The sequence below is a fragment of the Neoarius graeffei genome, chromosome 8 (genome assembly GCF_027579695.1).
Source record: "Neoarius graeffei isolate fNeoGra1 chromosome 8, fNeoGra1.pri, whole genome shotgun sequence".
Lineage (NCBI taxonomy): Eukaryota > Metazoa > Chordata > Actinopteri > Siluriformes > Ariidae > Neoarius > Neoarius graeffei.
The window spans coordinates 53001686-53023136 of NC_083576.1; the positions used below are offsets into that span (position 1 = coordinate 53001686).

General features: G+C 42.4%; 1 protein-coding gene across 2 annotated transcripts in view; it reads right to left on the minus strand.

Moving 5' to 3' along the window:
• Positions 1 to 2661: 2661 nt before the first annotated feature.
• mrpl11 (mitochondrial ribosomal protein L11) overlaps positions 2662 to 21451 on the minus strand; it is a 165053-nt gene continuing 146263 nt past the window's right edge. For both annotated transcript variants that reach the window (XM_060926949.1, XM_060926948.1), the window contains 3 exons: positions 7676 to 7769; positions 6962 to 7121; positions 2662 to 2887 (listed from right to left, as the gene is read on the minus strand). In XM_060926949.1, the coding sequence (XP_060782932.1) occupies positions 2785 to 2887; positions 6962 to 7121; positions 7676 to 7769 (357 nt within the window). In that variant the 3' untranslated portion in view covers positions 2662 to 2784. The remainder of the gene's footprint in view (positions 2888 to 6961; positions 7122 to 7675; positions 7770 to 21451) is intronic.

Here is a 21451-nt window from a genome sequence, read left to right on the forward strand (position 1 = left end):
CCAACCTGCCCTGTGTCAGCAGTTAAGACTGAGACTGGTGGTGTAATAACGTGGGGAGTTTTTTCCTGGTGCACAAGAAATATCAACTTATCTGAATATTGTTGCTAATCACATGCATCACTTTTTGGCCACAATTGATCCATCTTATAGACCCTTTTCAGTCACGTGACCTTCGTAAACGCAACCGCCATTTTGGACATGTAGTGGACTTCGGCTCGAATCGGTTTGAATGCGAGGAAGGCGACAAACATAAAAGAAAAAGGAGCGAGATGCAGAAAACTGTATTTACTAGTTTACTGTAATTATGATCTGGCAGCTATTTACACCAGATCCAGTGTAAATAGCTGCCGGAGCCAACGTCAGAGCTAGCGTGCTCCGGCCGGCCGCGAGCTAGCGCGCTCCGGAACCTCGGACGTTGGCTCCGGCAGCTATTTACACTGGATCCGGTGTAAATAGCTGCCAGATCATAATTACAGTAAACTAGAATGGAATGTTAACAGCAATGTAATGCCTTTTTCTGGCTAATTTTATTCGTCTTACCTCCAACAAAGTGGTCACTACACAAGCGTTGGTATGCCGCTATCCATCTTCTCCGTCGGTCAGCATCTACCGGGATCCGATAAAATGATAACCCTTGCCTTGTTTGTTGATGGTTACTACATCCAGGTGCACAACAATATAGTGGCATGATGGAAGTCTTGCTGAAAATAAACACTTTTTTTGCTGCCGTTCCTCAATGTTGGCTGCGGTAAACTACTGGTAGTACATGTCCAAAATGGCGGCCGGATTTGTCGTGACGTCACGTGAAAAGGGTCCATATTAATGGCTGTGCCCAGCATGATAATGCACCATGCTACAAAACACAAGTCGTCTCAACCTGGGTCAATTAGCATGACAAAAAGTTCAGTGTACTTCAGTGGCCTCTGCAGTCACCAGTCTGAATTTAAAAGAGTGCCTTCAGGATGTGCTAGAGTGGCAGATTAGGTGTTAGGTGGTGAATGTGCACCTCACAAATCTGATATATGCGAATACATCATGCTGACACGGACCAGAATCTCAAAGGAATGTTTCACTTGGTGCCAGGTTTGTAGTACTCGAGTCCGACACGTGCCCTAATTTTAAGGACTTGTGACCCGACTTGGACTTGAGCACTGAGGACTCGGACTTGTGCATTAACTGCATTCGGATTTGGAAACAGGAGACGAGGACTCGCATTTTTTCTTTATTTTTTTGTAACATGCCATAATAATTTGGCATAAGATATTTATATCTACATTAATTTTGTACCAATTTCATGCAAGTGTCACATCTGTGCACCTTGGTGCGTGCATCAGACAGACTCTCGGCGCGCGCATGACAGTGCACGCAACAAGCGGACTCTCGCACATGTGCCGTAAACAACTCGCACCTGCACAGCGCCTATATAAAAACTGTGAAAAAACACTTAATTTGCGAAGTATTGAACTGCATTGCAGGCGGCACGGTGGTGTAGTGGTTAGCACTGCTGCCTCACAGCAAGAAGGTTCTGGGTTCGAGCCCAGTGGCCGGCGAGGGCCTTTCTGTGTGGAGTTTGCATGTTCTCCTCGTGTCTGCGTGGGTTTCCTCCAGGTGCTCCGGTTTCCCCCCACAGTCCAAAGACATGCAGGTTAGGCTAATTGGTGGCTCTAAATTGACCGTAGGTGTGAATGTGAGTGTGAATGGTTTTTCGTCTCTATATGTCAGCCCTGCGATGACCTGGCGACTTGTCCAGGGTGTACCCCGCCTCTCGCCCATAGTCAGCTGGGACAGGCTCCAGCTTACCCGCGACCTTGCACAGGATAAGCGGTTATGGATAATGAATGGATGAGTTGCTTTGCTGACACATTTCCGAGCCTTATTTCCTTGTTTGGTTTCCTGATCCTCGATTCCCTGTTTCTCATTTGATTCTGCCGAGTCTACGATAGCCTGTTTGTGCCTCGCTTGACCTATTGCCCATTTCACCATTTTACGATTTTGCCTGCCATTCTGGATTGTTTACCTGCCTTCACTTGTATTAATAAACACACCTTCTGCACTTACATCTGTCTCCCAACCCTCTCTGACAGAATATTTTGCACTCCCTGACAAAGAGAATGCAAATTCACCTGTTCATACGTCATGTTCAGGAACAAACTAATGTTAATGGCGCTAAAAACAGCCACCGTCAAGTGGTGCGGTTGGAGTCTTGTTCTCGGACTCGACTCAGATCAATAGTGGCCTCGACTCGGACATTTTTTTTATAATGACTTGGACTTGAATGCTGGGGACTCGAGACTGGACTCGGACTTGAGGTTTAGTGACTCGACTACAGCACTGACTTGGTGCGATACATGCTACAAAGAATCGTGGTTGTTCTGAGATCAGGGAAAGGTCCTACCCTGTATTAGTATGATGTTCCTAATAAAGTGTCTGGGTGCAACTATACTTGAATTTTTTATATTGCTCCCACTCCTGTTGCACTTGATGTACTAGTGGGACGGAGAGACAGACACAGAAAGGTCAAGCAAAGAAACAAACAGGAAAATAATCTTGAAAGAAAGATTTTTTTTTTTTTTTAAAGTGAGCGCGAAGGGGAAATGGAAAAAAAAAATGTTATGAGAACGGGGGGGGGGTGTCCAGTAACCACGAGGAATACATCAGATGTAATATAAATTAATTTTATTACCAAAGTTGTGTTAAATTCAGGTTTTCCTAATGGTGTCTGCACAATGCAGGCGTGTATTGACACGGAATATAAACAACAGGCAGATACAGTGAGATTATTTTTTATTTCTTCTTTCCTGTGGCTGCCTCCATGTTAGCTGCAGCTTCCTCCTTCAGTCTCTCCTCGCGCTCTCGGAGAAACTTGCCATAGTCTTCGGGTGACAAGCTGACAAAGCGATGACAAGAGTGGAGGTGAGGGAGGAAGAAAAAGACATACCGCAAGAAGAGAGGAGGGTACAGAGACGAGAGGTAGAGAATGAGAGAAGGGGGTGGGGTTGAGAGATACATCAGCATTACATTAGAATTTCAAAATTCTTTTCAGCTCATTGAAATGCAGAACAAATGTCTTTCATGCATGCATGATGAGTCAGGCTGGTTGTGCTTTACTGACTAGGGCTACATCCACACGACAACGGCAACGAGATGTTATTTAAAAATATATCGCGTCCAAATGGGCAACAATCAGTAAAATATCAGGTCCATATGGCAACGCAACGCTTGCTGAAAACGATGCAATACACATGCCACACCTCTAGGGGCGCTGTAAGACGGTCCCTTCGGAGACACCAGAACAATAGAAGTAGTAAGGACGCATGCACATAAACTATTATGCGCGAGACTTCATATTAGCCACAAAGTCAGGAAAATCTGTTTGTAAAATTACATTATAATGACCAAATACAATGAAAAGTATTTTTCCAGTCTCACCTGTGAAAGGTAATCCCATGTGATCTCGTTTGGACAGCAAACCTGTTGGTACAGTTAAACGCAGCTAATCTTTATTCTCCGCTTTGACCTCTCCAAAATGGCGGCGAGGATGACATGATTCTACGCGGAAGGCGGCGTCTTTAATGGTCCGGAATAAATTGAATGATACACGTTGATGGATTAATTTGTTGTTTCTCACCTGTGAAAGGTAATCCCATATGATCTCGTTTGGACGGTAAACCTGTTGGTACAGTTAAACGCAGCACATGAATCTTTATTCTCCGCTTTGACCTATCCAATATGGCGACGAGGATGACGTATGATTCTACGCGGAAGGCGGCGTCTTTAATGGTCCGGAATAAATTGAATGCTACACGTTGATGGATTAATTTCTTCTACGCCCTTTTTGAGGAATGTATTGTAGGACTTAAACCCACATCTGAAGAGGTGAGATTGCTCCTTTTTTTTCCCTATTTTTGCTGGCGGGATTGACTCTGCCCTAAGGGCTATTCTCTCTCTCTCACTTTGCACCATTACACAATAAATATTCACAGTGAAAATATTTTGTAAGCGCGTTTCATGAACCAAGTTATAGGATTTGTTGACAACTCGCATCGAGTTCGTTACACTTCTACCCGGCGTGAAGCACTCACAGTCATGTGGTTGTGACGTCATCGTAAACAAATCCGTTCTACTCATCCAGACGACTTCACAATGGCAACGTTGCCACATCTTTCCACTCTGGAACCCGTTCTCAAAAAGACTGCGTTTTGGGCACCCAAAACGCCGGTGCCGTGTGGACGCCAGGCCGAAACGATAAGCAATTGTATCGGAGTCACCAGAATCCGTTGCCGTGTGGACAGGGCCTAAGTTCATTCAGCCAAGAGTAACAATGTCATCTTTGAGACCTTTGAGAACTTGTTAACTAATGTAACGAGGCCCCGTTCTCGTACCCTTTCAAAATGCTAATAAATCACATTGGCATAATGCCATTTCAAACTGTTGTTTGTACATCAATTAACAGCTTTGCAAAGAGGTAAAAAAACAAAACCTGTAGGTATATGTGCATTAAGCTGTTACCTAGCTCTCACTGAGATTCTTCAGCTTTATTTAGCTATTAATTATTCAAACGAGAAAAAAAAAAGTGTTTTTAAACTAGAAACAGAGTGCGTATAGAGCAGACATCTGAGCTGTACACTCGAGAGCAGAGAAAATTTCATAGGAGGATGAAACACAAATCAGAAGAGCTTTGAATGATGGCAATATGATTGATCTACTTTGAAACCTTTTTTTTTTTTAGCTTTCATTATGAGCTGAATAAAAAAGTGCCATCCCCATCCCTAATTCTAACCCAATGCTACTTTTTTTTGTCACATGCTAAATACAGTGGTGCTTGAAAGTTTGTGAACCCTTTAGAATTTTCTATATTTCTGCATAAATATGACCTAAAACATCATCAGATTTTCACAGAAGTACTAAAAGTAGATAAAGAGAACCCAGTTAAACAAACAAGACAAAAAATATTATACTTGGTCATTTATTTATTGAAGAAAATGATCCAATATTACATATCATAAAAGTATGTGAACCTTTGCTTTCAGTATCTGGTGTGACCCCCTTGTGCAGCAATAACTGCAACTAAACGTTTCCGGTAACTGCTGATCAGTCCTGCACACCGGCTTGGAGGAATTTTAGCCCATTCCTCCGTACAGAACAGCTTCAACTCTGGGATGTTGGTGGGTTTCCTCACATGAACTGCTCGCTTCAGGTCCTTCCACAACATTTCGATTGGATTAAGGTCAGGATTTTGACTTGGCCATTCCAAAACATTAACTTTATTCTTCTTTAACCATTCTTTGGTAGAACGACTTGTGTGCTTAGGGTCGTTGTCTTGCTGCATGACCCACCTTCTCTTGAGATTCAGTTCATGGACAGATGTCCTGACATTTTCCTTTAGAATTTGCTGGTATAATTCAGAATTCATTGTTCCATCAATGATGGCAAGCTGTCCTGGCCCAGATGCAGCAAAACAGACCCAAACCATGATACTACCACCACCATGTTTCACAGATGGGATAATGCTCTTATGCTGGAATGCCGTGTTTTCCGTTCTCCAAACATAATGCTTCTCATTTAAACCAAAAAGTTCTATTTTGGTCTCATCCGTCCACAAAACATTTTTCCAATAGCCTTCTGGCTTGTCCACATGATCTTTAGCAAACTGCAGACAAGCAGCAATGTTCTTTTTGGAGAGCAGTGGCTTTCTCCTTGCAACCCTGCCATGCACACCATTGTTGTTCAGTGTTCTCCTGATGGTGGACTCATGAACATTAACATTAGCCAACGTGAGAGAGGCCTTCAGTTGCTTAGAAGTTACCCTGGGGTCCTTTGTGACCTTGCCAACTATTACACACCTTGCTCTCGGAGTGATCTTTGTTGGTCGACCACTTCTGGGGAAGGTAACAATGGTCTTGAATTTCCTCCATTTGTACACAAGCTGTCTGACTGTGGATTGGTGGAGTCCAAACTCTTTAGAGATGGTTTTGTAACCTTTTCCAACCTGATGAGCATCAACAACGCTTTTTCTGAGCTCCTCAGAAATCTCCTTTGTTCGTGCCATGATACACTTCCACAATGTGCTGTGAAGATCAGACTTTGATAGATCCCTGTTCTTTAAATAAAACAGGGTGCCCACTCACACCTGATTGTCATCCCATTGATTGAAAACATCTGCGTCTAATTTCACCTTCAAATTAACTGCTAATCCCAGTCTCTCCAATCCCTGGAACAGATCTACTCTGCCAGGCTGAGAAACAGAGCCACAAAGATTAGGACTGACTGCACTAACCCCGGACAATGTCTTTTTGACACCCTTCCCTCTGGAAGGCTTAGGGTCATAAAGTCACAAACAGCAAGACACCAAAATAGCTTCTTCTCCAGGGCTGTAAAAGCTCTGCTGGACGCCTGATTCGGACTTGGTCTCACACTCTGCAAGTTACTGTGTTTGGCTACATTGAATAATTACATACTACAATTTACACTGCTGCTTTTATGCCATTATGCTGCTTTTTAAAAGGATATATATATATATATATATATATATATATATATATATATATATATATATATATATATATATTGTATTTTTATTTATTGATATGTTGCTGTGATCTGTGCTCTCAGTGTTTCGTTGTATAGTAATGTGTAATGACAAAGAATCTATCTAATCCTAGAGGTTCACATACTTTTGCCACTCACAGATATGTAATATTGGATCATTTTCCTCAATAAATAAATGACCAAATATAATATTTTTGTCTCATTTGTTTAACTGGGTTCTCTTTATCTACATTTAGGACTTGTGTGAAAATCTGATGATGTTTTCGGTCATATTTATGCAGAAATATAGACAATTCTAAAGGGTTCACAAACTTTTAAGCACCACTGTATGTGCTGTGAGTATAAAGTCTTGCATATCTGATAGACTTTTATGTCAGTGTGTAACACTGAAAGCCAGAATTGTGTTTCTCACTCGTTGACGATTCTGATGCCGAGTGATCTGGCTGAACCGATGATGCTCTTCACCACGTTCTGCATGGAAGCGTCCTGCAGCTTGAAGCACTCGTCCTGTGCTTTGACCTGTGCTATCTCATACACCGCCCTCACAGACACCATACCAGCCGTCTCATGCCCTAGTGAGAACAGCAGAAGTACAGAGCTGGTTAAGAGTGAAGAGATAGTTTCAGGCATGGAGGAAAAGTGAAAGGAAAAAAAAAAAAACAATCCTAGAGCACAAGAGCAAAAAAGCATAAAAGTGTAACAGTGTGTGAGTCAGAACAGTACCAGAGTACTGGGAAGGGGGTGCAGGGGGAAGAAAGAGAGAGGGAGAAAAAAAAAAAAAAAACTTATGAGCAGTCGGAAGGAAAGGAGAAGAGTGGGTGTTAAAAGAGGAGCTGTTAGAGAGAGGCTTTAATTGAAGCAGACTTAAACATAAGAAAATGAAGCAACATTTACAATTCTCTTTCCTTCATGCAGCACCTTTTTGCCACTGGTTTTTCTCTGAATAAATTTGCTGCCTATTCTGGCAAGGCTCAGCATAAATATATCATCAATCAAAAAAATTCAATCTGAAGTCAGCCTGTCCATTCATAAAACATGAGCTGGAACAGAGGCATACAAATGGGTGGCCAGGAGCTGCATAAGGCCATGTATGCCCACAGCTTTTGTTACAATAGGACTAACTCACCCGTTTTTCCTGCCCCTTTCTCGATGCCTGCAGCTTGTTTCAAGAAGTAAGATACAGTGGGCTGCCCGATCTTCATGTCATATGTCCTGTCTGGCTGTAGGAAGGAAAACGAAAGATGCTCAATGCTAGTTCATCCACTAAAGTCATTAAAACAATAAAGGTTATATGTATAAAACAGTTATTCCACAAAAACGAGTTGTACTTGAGCTGATAGCTATAAGGCATGTACAATGAGATCGAGTGGAGTGTTTTCAAGTAGAGTTTTTAATTTCGTCCTCGGTTGGTTCAGCAACACGCGCCGCCATTTTGTTCTTCTCTACTCACGGTATGGACCCTTTTCACGTGACATCACGACAAACGCGGCCGCCATTTTGGACATGTACTACCAGTAGTTTACCGCAGCCAACATTGAGGAACGGCAGCAAAGAAAGTGTTTATTTTCAGCAAGACTTCCATCATGCCACTATATTGTTGTGCACCTGGATGTAGTAACCATCAACAAACAAGGCAAGGGTTATCATTTTATCGGATCCCGGTAGATGCTGACCGACGGAGAAGATGGATAGCGGCATACCAACGCTTGTGTAGTGACCACTTTGTTGGAGGTAAGACGAATAAAATTAGCCAGAAAAGGCATTACATTGCTGTTAACATTCCATTCTAGTTTACTGTAATTATGATCTGGCAGCTATTTACACCGGATCCAGTGTAAATACCTGCCAGAGCCAACGTCCATGGTTCCGGAGCGCGCGCGCGCTAGCTCGTGGCCGGCCGGGGAGGGAGAGCGCGCGCTAGCTCGCGGCCGGCCGGGGAGGGAGAGCGCGCGCTAGCTCACGGCCGGCGGCTCCGGCAGCTATTTACACTGGATCCGGTGTAAGTAGCTGCCAGATCATAATTACAGTAAACTAGTAAATACAGTTTTCTGCATCTCGCTCCTTTTTCTTTTATGTTTGTCGCCTTCCTCGCATTCAAACCGATTCGAGCCGAAGTCCACTACATGTCCAAAATGGCGGTCGCGTTTACGAAGGTCACGTGACTGAAAAGGGTCTATATGAGCTGATAGCCTAGTAGTAGAGTAGCCAGTCAGAGCACGCGACTAATCATATCCAGTGAATGTGGATAGAAATATTATATATAAATAAAAGTCAGATTGTCAGTCGTAATCTTTCTACCATACGCTTACAACATGGTCAGCACAGCTGCAAGGCCTAATCTCAGTAGTGTATTACTGTTATATCTGACATACTTTCAAAGACATGAAAAACATTTTTTGCTCATATTTGCAAAGATTTGACCATCGTCCACACCTAAAACTAAAGCATTAGTCTCTCCATGTACATATGCAGCTTTTAGTGACACTCCAGCCTCAAACTCTGTCGACGAACCCTGCAAAAATCTAATTGCTATTCACATCCTCAGTCTTTTGTAGACTCTCTGATGTGTCCAGTGAAGCTAACATGTACGCACACCGCCCGCGCACACACACAAAGTCTGGACTGCTGTTACTGAAGCTTTAAGGCGCGGATTAAGCGTCACAGAGTGGATCAAAGGCAATGAGCGCAGAGCAGACAGCCTAATGGGACCGCTGGGAATTCACAAGAGTCCGACACGACAGCATGGCCCAGCCAGAATTGACTGCAAAAACTCTGAAGGCAACGACGTCAATTAAACACCACAGTGAAATGGTCCTTACTTAGCTGAGACCATCTAAGCTTTGACTTCCGCCTTCCTTAATCCACGATGACAAAACAAACCCCACAACTGCTCTCGGGCCTGCTTTACATTTGGCTGTAAATCATTATTGCCATTTCCTTCTTTCTTTTGAATGCCAGGACATTTCTTCACTATCCATTGGCATAATGACCAAATCACTAATAACAAATGCAAAGCAACGGTATTCAAACTTTCTCAAATTATGCTGCGGTTCGGAATAAAATATGGTAAAAATGGTACAGTAAGTCTTCAATGAGTCCAAAGATCTCCAGGAAATGCTCAGAGAACTTCGTCTGATATTACGGACTCTCACACAATATGTCATATTTATTTAAAAACGTTTTTATTGGTAACAACTATAAACAGAGAAGATACGATCATTTGCGAATATTCATTCCATCAAGCCAATTAAGGTCAGCGGGTGGAATGTCCTGGTTAGGTATAAGTACTACGCTATAAAACGGCTCCATCTAATATTAAATTTGACTTATCTCACACTGAGAGAGCGAAGCTGGCAGAACACACTGGAAGCAAGATCCAAAGAAAGTTCATGAATGCTGAAATAAATGTTGTTTATGATCAGCAGGCTATACAGAAGTACATGGTCATTCACCAGCTTCCCCAGGCTTCAGCGAACCATGGTCAGGGTCATAATGTTTGAAAGGAAAAAAATTTGGTCCAGCAGTGAAATTACTCATGCAGTAACAACAAAAAAAGAACTCCTACTGTGCCACAGAGCTCCAGGGTTTGTATAAGAGCCATGTACCTTGGACTTAAACACAGCTTGTTTCTGTTGTAATGAGCTGGAAATCGTATCTGTTTCCTGATAAGGGATCACTATAAAGTAGCTGAAATGTTTTGGGATAAAAAATCTCATCTCATCTCATTATCTCTAGCTGCTTTATCCTGCTCTACAGGGTCGCAGGCAAGCTGGAGCCTATCCCAGCTGACTACGGGCGAAAGGCGGGGTACACCCTGGACAAGTCGCCAGGTCATCACAGGGCTGACACATAGACACAGACAACCATTCACACTCACATTCACACCTACGGTCAATTTAGAGTCACCAGTTAACCTAACCTGCATGTCTTTGGACTGTGGGGGAAACCGGAGCACCCGGAGGAAACCCATGCGGACACGGGGAGAACATGCAAACTCCGCACAGAAAGGCCCTCGCCGGCCACGGGGCTCGAACCCGGACCTTCTTGCTGTGAGGCGACAGCGCTAACCACTACACCACCGTGCCGCCCGGGATAAAAAAAAATGAATTAAAAAAAAAAATCCATAATATAGGCGTTTCATAATATAGTTCTTGAAATTGTTGGTAATGATTTTTTCAAGCAGGGCCCGAGACTCACCTGTTCTGTCTCAGGTGATGTGATTAGCACACACCTGGTACTGTCATGCGTTTCCAAAGCATATTTAAAGACGAGAAGAGTTGTTGTGTCTGCCAAAAGCAATCTGTTATCACTTCAAAACCAGCACCCCCCCCCCAAAAAAAAACCTAACCAAACACCAGACTTTAGCCGATCACACCTTATGTGCTTTCAACACATCACACAAGACGGAGCTCTGAACCAAAAGAGAAAGAATTAAAAACCTCAGCTTAAGTACGTTACAGGCACAAATTTAGTCCTTACTTCGTGGGGGCACTGGAGTGCAGGTGCATACTGAGAGTTTAGGGATTTAATAATAATATTGAGGGCGTCGTGGCTCAGGTGGATAAGGCGCCATACCATAAATCTGGGGACCTGGGTTCGATTCCGACCCGAGGTCATTTCCCGATCCCTCCCCATCTCTCTCTCCCGCTCAGTTCCTGTCTCTATACTGTCCTATCCAACAAAGGTGAAAAAAGCCCAAAAAATATCTTTAAAAAAATATTAAAGAAGAAGAAGCCTTTGTCACATGTACACTCAAGCACAGATTTAAGCACACAGTGAAATTTAACCTCTGTATTTAACCCATCTGAAGCAGTGAACGCACACACAAGTGAGCTTTGAGCACACACGCATACCCAGAGCAGTGGGCAGCTATGCTACAGCGCCCGGGGAGCAGTTGGGGGTTAGGTGTCCTTGCTCAAGGGCACTTCAGCTCAACCTCAGGCCATGGCTGCCCCACGTTAGCCTAACCTGCATGTCTTTGGACTGTGGGGGAAACTGGAGCACCCGGAGGAAACCCACACAGACACGGGGAGAACATGCAAACTCCACACAGAAAGGCACCCGGTGCCCACTGGGCTCGAACCCAGAACCTTCTTGATGTGAGGTGACAGGGCTAACCACTACACCACCGTGCCACACTTCTTGCTTTCTTTCTTTTTTTAATAAATAAGAATTTAAAGGAATTTTTTAAAAAAAGGGAAAAAAAACAAAAGCATGCAATTGCCACAGTGAGAATTTGAAAAACTGGGGATTAAGAATTTTATATATGAAAAAATTATTTTGACACTGTTCTCTCTTTGTGTGCTGTTTAAATAAGTCATTCATACACACACACACACACACATACATATGTGTGTGTGTGTGTGTGTGTGTGTATGTGTGTATATATATATATATATATATATATATATATATATATAAAAATCACTTACTCGATGAATTTTCTCTCCATCTGCATGCCTGGAAGGCTGCCATTGTGCACGAGTGTGTGCATGAAATGGCAGATGGCGAGAGATGGTGGAGGGAGCTGTCATTTCTTATGAATCTTGCCTATTATTCCTGAGACAAATGCTTTAGGTTCTTTGCGGTTCAAAAATGATTGATTCTTACAAGTTTGCCCGAGTTGCCTCCACAATGTCGATCAAGTGGTTATATTCTTTCTTACATCTACAGTACATGGTGTAAAAGAAAAATTAAGAATCTTACTTAAAAAGATTTTAACTCAAACGTTTGCCAATTTGGTGAAATATCTGGCGATAAAAGTAATTAAACGTATCAGTATGACGGAACCTTTGCTTAAAAGCACAAATGAAGCACAGATAAAGAAGTGATGACAGTGCTGTGGGGGACTGTGTTGTGAATGAAGAGAAAGAGCAGCATAGGACACACATGCTGAAAGATACATACAAATCTTCTCAGGAATATTGCTGTTTAATTATTTATTTCATCTACATATTCACAACGTTAGTTCGAGAAAATGAAAGTGTTATTTCATAGGTGATGGGGACAAGGATCATTTTATCACCACACTGTTGGTTCAGATGCAGCAACGTTATTGCCTGCTAAAATGGCTAACTCATATTCTTGGGCATCTCATGCTACAATGATGTGAATATGGAGATTAAATAAATAATTAAGCAGCAATATTCCTGAGATGATCTGCATGTATCTTTCAGTATGTGTGTCCTATACTGCTGCTCTTACTCTTCATTCAGAACACAGTCCCACACTTCTTTACCGGTGCTCCACTTGTGCTTTTAAAGGAGATACGCAGAACCTTTATTTTTTTTTAAAATAAATTTCTGAGTGGATAGTATCTCCATCCTTGACTCTTGTATGCTGCATAAATGGGAATAAAAATATATATTTTTCTGAGAGTTAAAATCGACCGCAAAGTTGGCATTTGAGCTGCCACGCTGAGCCAGCCAGCTCTGAGTGCGTGACGTCACAGCGGTAACCGGTTTTAAGGCCGAGGCCTTTGACAGCTATAGACCAAAGTCATATCAATACAAATTTATGGTGAAAGTAAGAAATACCCTGGGTGCGATTTGCTGGGGGGGATGGTGGGGATCATCCCCCCCTCTGGTTTTTATCTCTGCTGAAAAAAAATCCTCGGGGACAACCCCGTCAATAAAACAAACAAACCAAAAAAAAAAAGTTGACATGACAGGCATGTTGTGACACAGTTTTCTATGGTCTACATTGCACTCACTTTCAAAATGACCCGAAGTGGCAGCTTTGATGTTCACGAACGTCTAGGGTTGCCAACCGTCCCGTATTGGGCGGGACATCCCGTTTTTTGGGTAATTTTAATTTGTCCCGTCAGGGACAGATCCTGCCCCTCACTCCAATGCTGTGGTGTAAATCGCGTAATTGCCGTGAGAAGCGCTATTACCGCGAGTCGCGGTCATCTGCGATTTAAAATCATTCACTGTTGCCATATCCTGAATGTTTAAGCTATACTGACAAAATAGGCATCAAATTAAACTAGAGCAGATGGTGCAGCCAGTGGATACAGCCTAACTGTTCGATAAGGATAGCAGATAGCTTAAAAAAAACCCTTCCGAAACAGGATAGACCTCAGCTTATAGTAGGGGAGCTTTTCTGCCTCACTCCTGCCTTTGTGATGTCTTTCTCTCTGCTTCTTCTGCTATGAAGCATTGCAGAAGGTTCTTAGGGTTTTCAAATGGACAATTAAGCAAATATCAGGGTTTTACAGCTACAGCAAATCATTTTTCAGTTAATGACATTGCCTTCATAAATATGGCCTGATGAATTATTTGGCCAAAGTTTAAAAGAGAAAAATGAGACAATAATATTAGAATTGTTATTTTGCATTAAGTTAGTTAAAAATATCCATTAATTGGTCTATTAATTTTTAAAAGCTCTATTTTAGAAATGAATTTGTAGTGGCCTACATTTGAAACACTCACCTAAAGGCGATTCGGTACTGTAACTATTTTGGGGTGCTGGGGTGCGTGTACAGGGCCTGTACCGGTACTTGTCCGCACCCGGAACAAAGTGTCCCTCATTTGGATATGAGAAAGTTGGCAACCCTACGAACATCCCCAGCAAATAGATAGACTGTAGATAATCAGAGTGTGAACGTGGATTTAGCGCCATGAATCACATCCTTACTGATGAGCGCAACAGAATGAATGTATCCACACTGAACAGCCTTCTTTTCCTCGCTGTCAATGGGCCAGACGTGCGTTCCTTACCTGCTGAGAAATTCGCAGAAATGTGGATTAAAGAAGGGCGAAACGCAGCGGATAGCGCACCGACGGGAAAGCAGAAAAGGCCACATGAACTACGCCATCAGAGCAAACTGTTCATTTAGTATTCATGTATTTTAGTGATTTTCGAGTCACTGTCCATTTAATCCGGAGGGAGAGAAACATCACAGCAACGCGACAAGCAATACGAACTTTGTTGTGTGTTAGTGTTCGTATATTTAGTCAGAGAGATAGAAAGATGAATTTACTATCTCTGGTTTAGTGTTCGTTTTCATTTAGTGTTATTCATTTGATATCATCGGATGTTATTGAGCTGTTATGGCCCTTTTCCACTACCCTTTTTCAGCTCACTTCAGCTCGCTTCAGCTCACTTCAGCCCGACACGGCTCGTGTTTCGACTACCAAAAACCAGCACGACTCAGCTCGTTTCAGCCCTGCTTAGCCCCTAAAACTCGCACCGTTTTGGAGTGGGGCTGAAGCGAGCCAAGCCGTGCCGAGTGAGGTTGGGGGCGTGAGCAGACACTCCCATGCGCACTGATTGGTGAGGAGGAGTGTCCTCACATGCCCACACACGCCCCGCGAGCGCGCTGGGATCTGTAAACACCGCAAACCCGGAAGAAGAATAATTACGAATTACGAGAATTTCTGAAGCCTTATGCGCCTCGCCTCATCTATACGCTCTTGCCAGTATCTGTTGGCGTTGTCAGTGACAACAAGCCACAGCACCAAGACCAGCAACACTAACGACTCCATGTCCTCCATGTTTATTGTTTACTCTCCGGGTCATGAGGCTACCGCTTAAAAGCTCACTGAATCAGTGACATACAGAGCATCGTGCACGAGTTCGCGGAGCGCAAGGCTCGTCGTATGCCCTTCAAATAATGCGCACAGTAGGCTATTGATGTTTTATTATGAGCCATGTACAGTATGTCGCCTAATGTTTTTTGTTTCTGAGTTACATGTTCGTTTGAAGGACTTAATGTACAAAATAACATAGTTGCACCCCGTAGTGTTGAAATTGGTAAACACAGTGCATTCAGTGAGGTTTGCACCGCCCTCCTTTTATTTCTGACTCTTCCTGTCACCGTTGCAACCTCTGAGCGCTCATTCGTATGCCCTTCAAATAATGTGCGCAGTATAGGCTATTGATGTTTTATTATGAGCCATGTACAGTATCCTAATGTTTTTTGTTTCTGAGTTACATGTTCGTTTGAAGGACTTGATGTACTAAATAACATAGTTGCACCCCGTAGTGTTGAAATTGGTAAACACCGCAGTTGCGGACATTTTGTAGCCTAAAATGATGTTATGATAAGCTTTAATAAAGGGCCCGGTCATTTGCCCCGCCCCCGGCCCGGCTCTGACTTGTTCCGCCACTGTCACTGATGTCACTGTTTGCGCTGCTTAACGACATCACGTGACGTCCACCCACTTTCGCTAACTCCACCCAATGTGTCCACCCACTTCCAGCCAGCACGGTTCAGCGCGGTTGTAGTCGAAATGCAACTCCAACAGCCCCGCTCAGCTCAACTCAGCTCGACTCGGCACGGCTCAGCCGCGTTTGTAGTGGAAAAGCGGCATTAGCCTATTGTTACCTTAATTTTGTGACGTTTCATGATTAAAAAAACCCATCCCCCCCTTCTGTTTTTTGACAAATCGCACCCTGGAAATCCCGTTACCGACTTGTTCAACTAACACTGATTTGACTTCATTGATTGTGGGTTGACTCTCATTAAAACAGGATAGGTGTTATAACTTATGCAACATACATGTACATGCATGCATTTTCACTGATAAACCGTAAAAGGTGATTAAATAAAACATAATTAAATAATCAGATGAACTGAGACAATCACATTCTGAAGCAAATTAAATAAATCTTATACCAGCAACTTAAACACACAATACAAGTTACATGTATGAGTGTTCTCCACGGGCACTTTTAAAGTGGCGCACCGCTATGTTATAATTCTGGCCCGCCACCCTTCCCTTGGCCAACCCCCCCCCCAAAAAAACCATAAGTTCATCAGTATACACCAAATACATCATAAAATATTCGCTTTAGTATAATTTTGTAACTATTTAACATGCAGAAGACCATGAACGAATGCATACAGGGCTACCAGAAGTGGCCAAGCGATTGCAATAGAAAAACACCTGGCCGGCTGCATACAGATTGTGACACCGAGCTCTGCAGATTGAGGTCCATCCCTGCATTACACTACACTGCAACACATTACACTATAATGACACATAGTAACGCTGGAAACTACAAGCTGCAGCTAGCCAGCAGCTAAATAAGTTTTCGGGTGCACACGCTTGTAGTGTTATTGTGCAAAGGTTATGCTTATCTATCGTCTTTTCTGACCATACACAATTACAGTAAATCATATAACAGCGCGCGCACACACACACTAGTTAGTTCAGGTCTTTTATTTTATGTATCTGTGATTGTGTAGGCGAGAGTTGCATTTTCCTGTTGCTTCTTTGTTTACTGCAGGACTTCCGGGTTCCTGGGTCAAAGGACCCGAACTACGGAGGCCGGATTGGCTTTGTAGTGCCAGTCTCGGGCATGCGCACCAGCTTGTGCATGGATTGGAGTGGTTTCACCCAATTAACATTATGTGTATTGTAAAAAATGTATTCATTTATTGTAATTGGGTATTTTGTTTATGCATGGAAGTTCATTTATTTTTCACACACAGAAAAATATAATTAATTCAGGGATGCGCAACAGGCACATCAGTCTCAACTGAAATGTCAAATGAGTCTCACATTGACAATAAAGATGATATGTACAGTACGAATGTGTTAATTTTTTGTAAAGTGATTTTAACAATGACTTAGCATTTCCTATCCATTTATTGGCCAGCTTCACGGTCAAAAAAGCCCAAAGTCCGTCAGCTTCAGGGGGACTTGAAGCTGACCCCCAAACCCCTGCCACCACCTTTTATTTTTGAAAAGTGGAGAACCCTATGTATTAATCTAAATGCAGGTAAACAACATGTTGTTTTTGTTGTTTTGTATCCAAATGAGAGTCGCAGCTTACGCATCTGCGTTCTCACTTCTTGAAGGCCGACCTTGTGGCCAATTGTTTTGAAACAATCTGATTTTCAGTTGTTCGTTCAGTTCTCCGTTCATTCGCTTCTTCCATGTAAGGGCAAGATACTGCTGCTGAGGCAAGCATATCCAGCGGAGAAATCAGACGGCTGGTCCACTCATTCTCCATTTTCTCCATACTGAGTACTCCGCCATTACTGCTCGGCTCAGGCAATTACTAAAACCCGGGACAGGACGTCACCAGTTTTAGCAACAACTGCGAGGTCGTCACTGGCCGAGCGATAATATGTCCCGTCCCAACAACCCTCGGCTCGCACTCCGGGAGAACGGGTGCAACTGAACTTACTTTCCTTTTAAAAATAAATAAATAAATAAATAAATACTTTCCTTTTCTTGTAGTTTTATTTAATTGTTGGTGCTGTACCCTCTTTCAATACGGGCTTATAGCCAACGCTCCTCAACAGATCAGAGGTCTCGTACGAGTCTTCAGTAAAATGTGCAGAGGAGAGGAGAGACCACTTCATAGGTGCCCAATGTGCCTGTGAACTTCTTGCAAAACGCATCCGAATCTTTGCAGTTTGAACATTCTTGGGCCATGAATGCAACGTAAATCCACCTTTTGTTGTGTTGCTGCATCGGCCAGCAATGCATCCATGTGGCATGGCGATAAATTAGCTCAAAATGGAGGATCGGCGTTGCAGTCAGCTCTGTGTTTTAGTATAGCGGAAATGGTGATGAGACTGACAGACTTCCTGCTGTGACGTTATGGACGTCAAGGTCATTCACTCAGACCGCTACCTATGTGAATCACTTTAATCATAAAAATTACTATATTAGATTTATTGTTAACGCTTAAAACTATTCCTGTGCCATTCTTGAGGTCTCAAGGCATTTATAAATGAAAGTGAGGCCATGGCTCTGCGTATCTCCTTTAAGCAAACCAGGCACTTGTCACTTTACTACTACTAGGCTTGACAGTGCGCTGCTGCGCTGATGAACCTCCCATACATTTGTATAGGAGAACAGCACGTTTTCGTTTGGCCTTTAAAGTATTTACATAAAACTAGTGTCGATTCAAGAATAAATAACATACAGTATTTACAGAATATACTGTGCAACATTGTGATGAGATTTTACTTCAAGCGTTTTTTAATGTTGTATAATGCAATACACCAAACACACAGGCACCGCCATCTTGGTTTTTTCGTCACCGGTCCATGTGTTTTGTTGTTGCTTCCAGCTCACTCACTGTTGGTTCAATCAGCTTGAAACTCATGATTCCCACCTGATGATCGAATCTCTCATGTTGACTTGATTTTTCCAATAAAATCGGCTGAACACTTTGCTGTCTAGTGCCTGCAAAAGATCAGATCACTAAGGAAAATTTTGTATCCTTCCTAAAAATCAATGGTTTTCCTAATATTTTTTTGTTCATGGAAGAAAAAATGAGGTGGTGTATAAATATCAGTAATACTGCTTTGAGGAGAATTAACAAAAGTTTGACCCTTTTATACACAGCGCATTCGAGCACCACCGTCATTAGTCGTGCTTGATGTCCACAATTTAAAGTGAACATACCCGCTTGATTCTGGCTTTTATGTTTATAAGTATTATAAGCTTAAAAGTAATACATCAGTGAAATTGGTCCATCCTTTGTGTTTACAAAGATTCCACAATTTAAAGTGAACATACCCGCTTGATTCTGGCTTTTATGTTTATAAGTATTATAAGCTTAAAAGTAATACATCAGTGAAATTGGTACATCCTTTGTGTTTTTTAAAAAGATTCCGACCACGAAGATCTCAATATTTTTCACCAAAACAACTAGTTATATTCTAAAATAATTGTTTATTTACATAAATCAGTTTGATTTGAAAAAAATAAGTAGGTAAAGCTATGAAGACTCACTTCAAAGTCTCCCGTGAATCATAACATCAAAACTAGCAGATGGAAAATTTTTCTGAATACTTCATCAGAAACAGTGAGAGTGAGAGAACATCCCTATAAAAGTTATCTGATTAATATTCACGAGTAATCCAGTTGGAAACCAATCAGGAGAGAGAGAGAGAGAGAGAGAGAGAGAGAGAGAGAGAGAGAGCCTGACCGCCTTCCCGTAACTCAAAAAGCAACGGCAGTTTCCCAATGCCCCGCCAGCAGAGTGTACTCTGTTGTACCAACTTCAACCTGCCATTACTCCCAAGTACTGAACAGATCTTAATGAGATAAATTTCTTTGCAAAGCAGAAATTCCAAGCTTTTTAAAGATAGTATTCATGATAAAAAATATTAGAGTTAAGCAATGACAGATTTGGAAACTTAAATGAGCATCTGCATGCACAATTTTCACAGCACAGCCAGCGAGCGTCTGATATGCCTACTGCCCCGGTCAGACGGCAGGCTGCAACTAGTTTTCAACTGCTATGACAGAATTGCAGGTAGACACATGACGATGCAGATAATGGCAGTGTGTTGCAGAGGGTCTTTAGTAGAGGCAGAATGACGCAAGTGGATCACGATCTGTTTGCATTTCAGCTGCCATTCGCTTCCAATTGGTAGAAATAGCAGGTTGACCCATGTAGAAGGCAGATCTTAATCCAGATGGCGGAGGAGTGGAGGGGAGGAACTGACGGGAGAAATACAGGAACGGGTAACTAGGAGAAAAAACGAACATTAGAGATCAGCTACCAAACGAGCGCAAAAGGAAAAAAGCATGATAGAGTCCAGAAACACAGCCCCACAATGGGAAAGAGCTCTCAGTTCAAGGAACACAGTTCAGAAGTTCAAAAGTTCAAAGCGCTTCCGTGTCAGGAAAACGACGCGCTCACAGTCCCAATAAAAGATATCCACACGAGTGAAATACTCCACAGCATGCAGCAAAGTAACAAAATAATAGAATTCAAAAACCAGGGGGAAAAAAGGGCAAAAAAACATATCCTGAGGCGAAGACAATCCCGTGCTGAATGAATATCTGAGCGGTATAATATAGTTTCGTGGATGAACTGATGAGAGACAGGTGTGCTGGCCACAGCACGGGGAAAGCTTGGGGAAAACCAGGGAAAGGGGTGAAAGATCAGATAAGGACCTAGATGTTCCTGGCTGGCTCGTGACAAGATTCAGCTTAAAAACTCTGTCTTGCAATATGTCTGACCACAATGAAGGATTTGACGCAAAACGCCTGCGTCCACCTGCGGTCGGTCGCCACCCGACCGATCGCAGCATGCGTCTTTCTGCCGTTTGACCTGGGCATACATTAAGCCATTTGCACAATTTCCTCCATTTGCACGATTTCTGCTTGTGTGTGCCTTTTTGATACTCATGTATAAAAAAACATATGTATGTGTGTAACCTTATTTATTTATCTATTTATCCCTCCCCCCCAAAAATAATTGTTGTGTTTGTGTGTTTATATTTGCACTGAAGGTCTGGGAGAAACGATATTTCAATCCCGGCTCTGTTGTGTACTTTTGGCAAAACTGACAATAAAGTTGACTTGACTACTATGTATGGAGATCGGCATCTGTCCATCTATCCATTTTCTTAACCACTTATCCATCAGGGTCACGGGGGAAGCGGGAACCAGCTGACTTCAGTCAAGCGGTGGGGGACACTGGGCAGGTCACCAATCTATCTCAGGGCTATACACATACACACATATATACACACAGTAGTGCATCTCAAACAATTAAAATACTGTCAAAAATTCTATATTTTCCATTAGTTATTTAAGAAAATGAAAATTTTTATATATTCTAGACTCATTACACAAACTATAATGTTTCAAGCATTTTTCTAGTTTAATACTTTCCATTTTTGATAATTATAGCCTACGATGCAAAAAGAAAAAAAAACCCTCCAAATATTAGAATATTTCATTTCAAGTTTGAGTAAAAGAGTATAAAAATATTGTGTATCTCTCGGTCTAATTCAGTACACGCAACTACAATCATGGGGAAGACTGCTGACTTGACAGTTGTCCAGAAGACGATCATTGACATCCTTCACAAGGAGGGTAAGCCACAGAAGGTCATTGCTGAAAAGGCTGGCTGGAAAAGGTGCACAAGCAACAGGGATGACCACAGCCTTGAGAGGAATGTTAAGAAAAGTCGA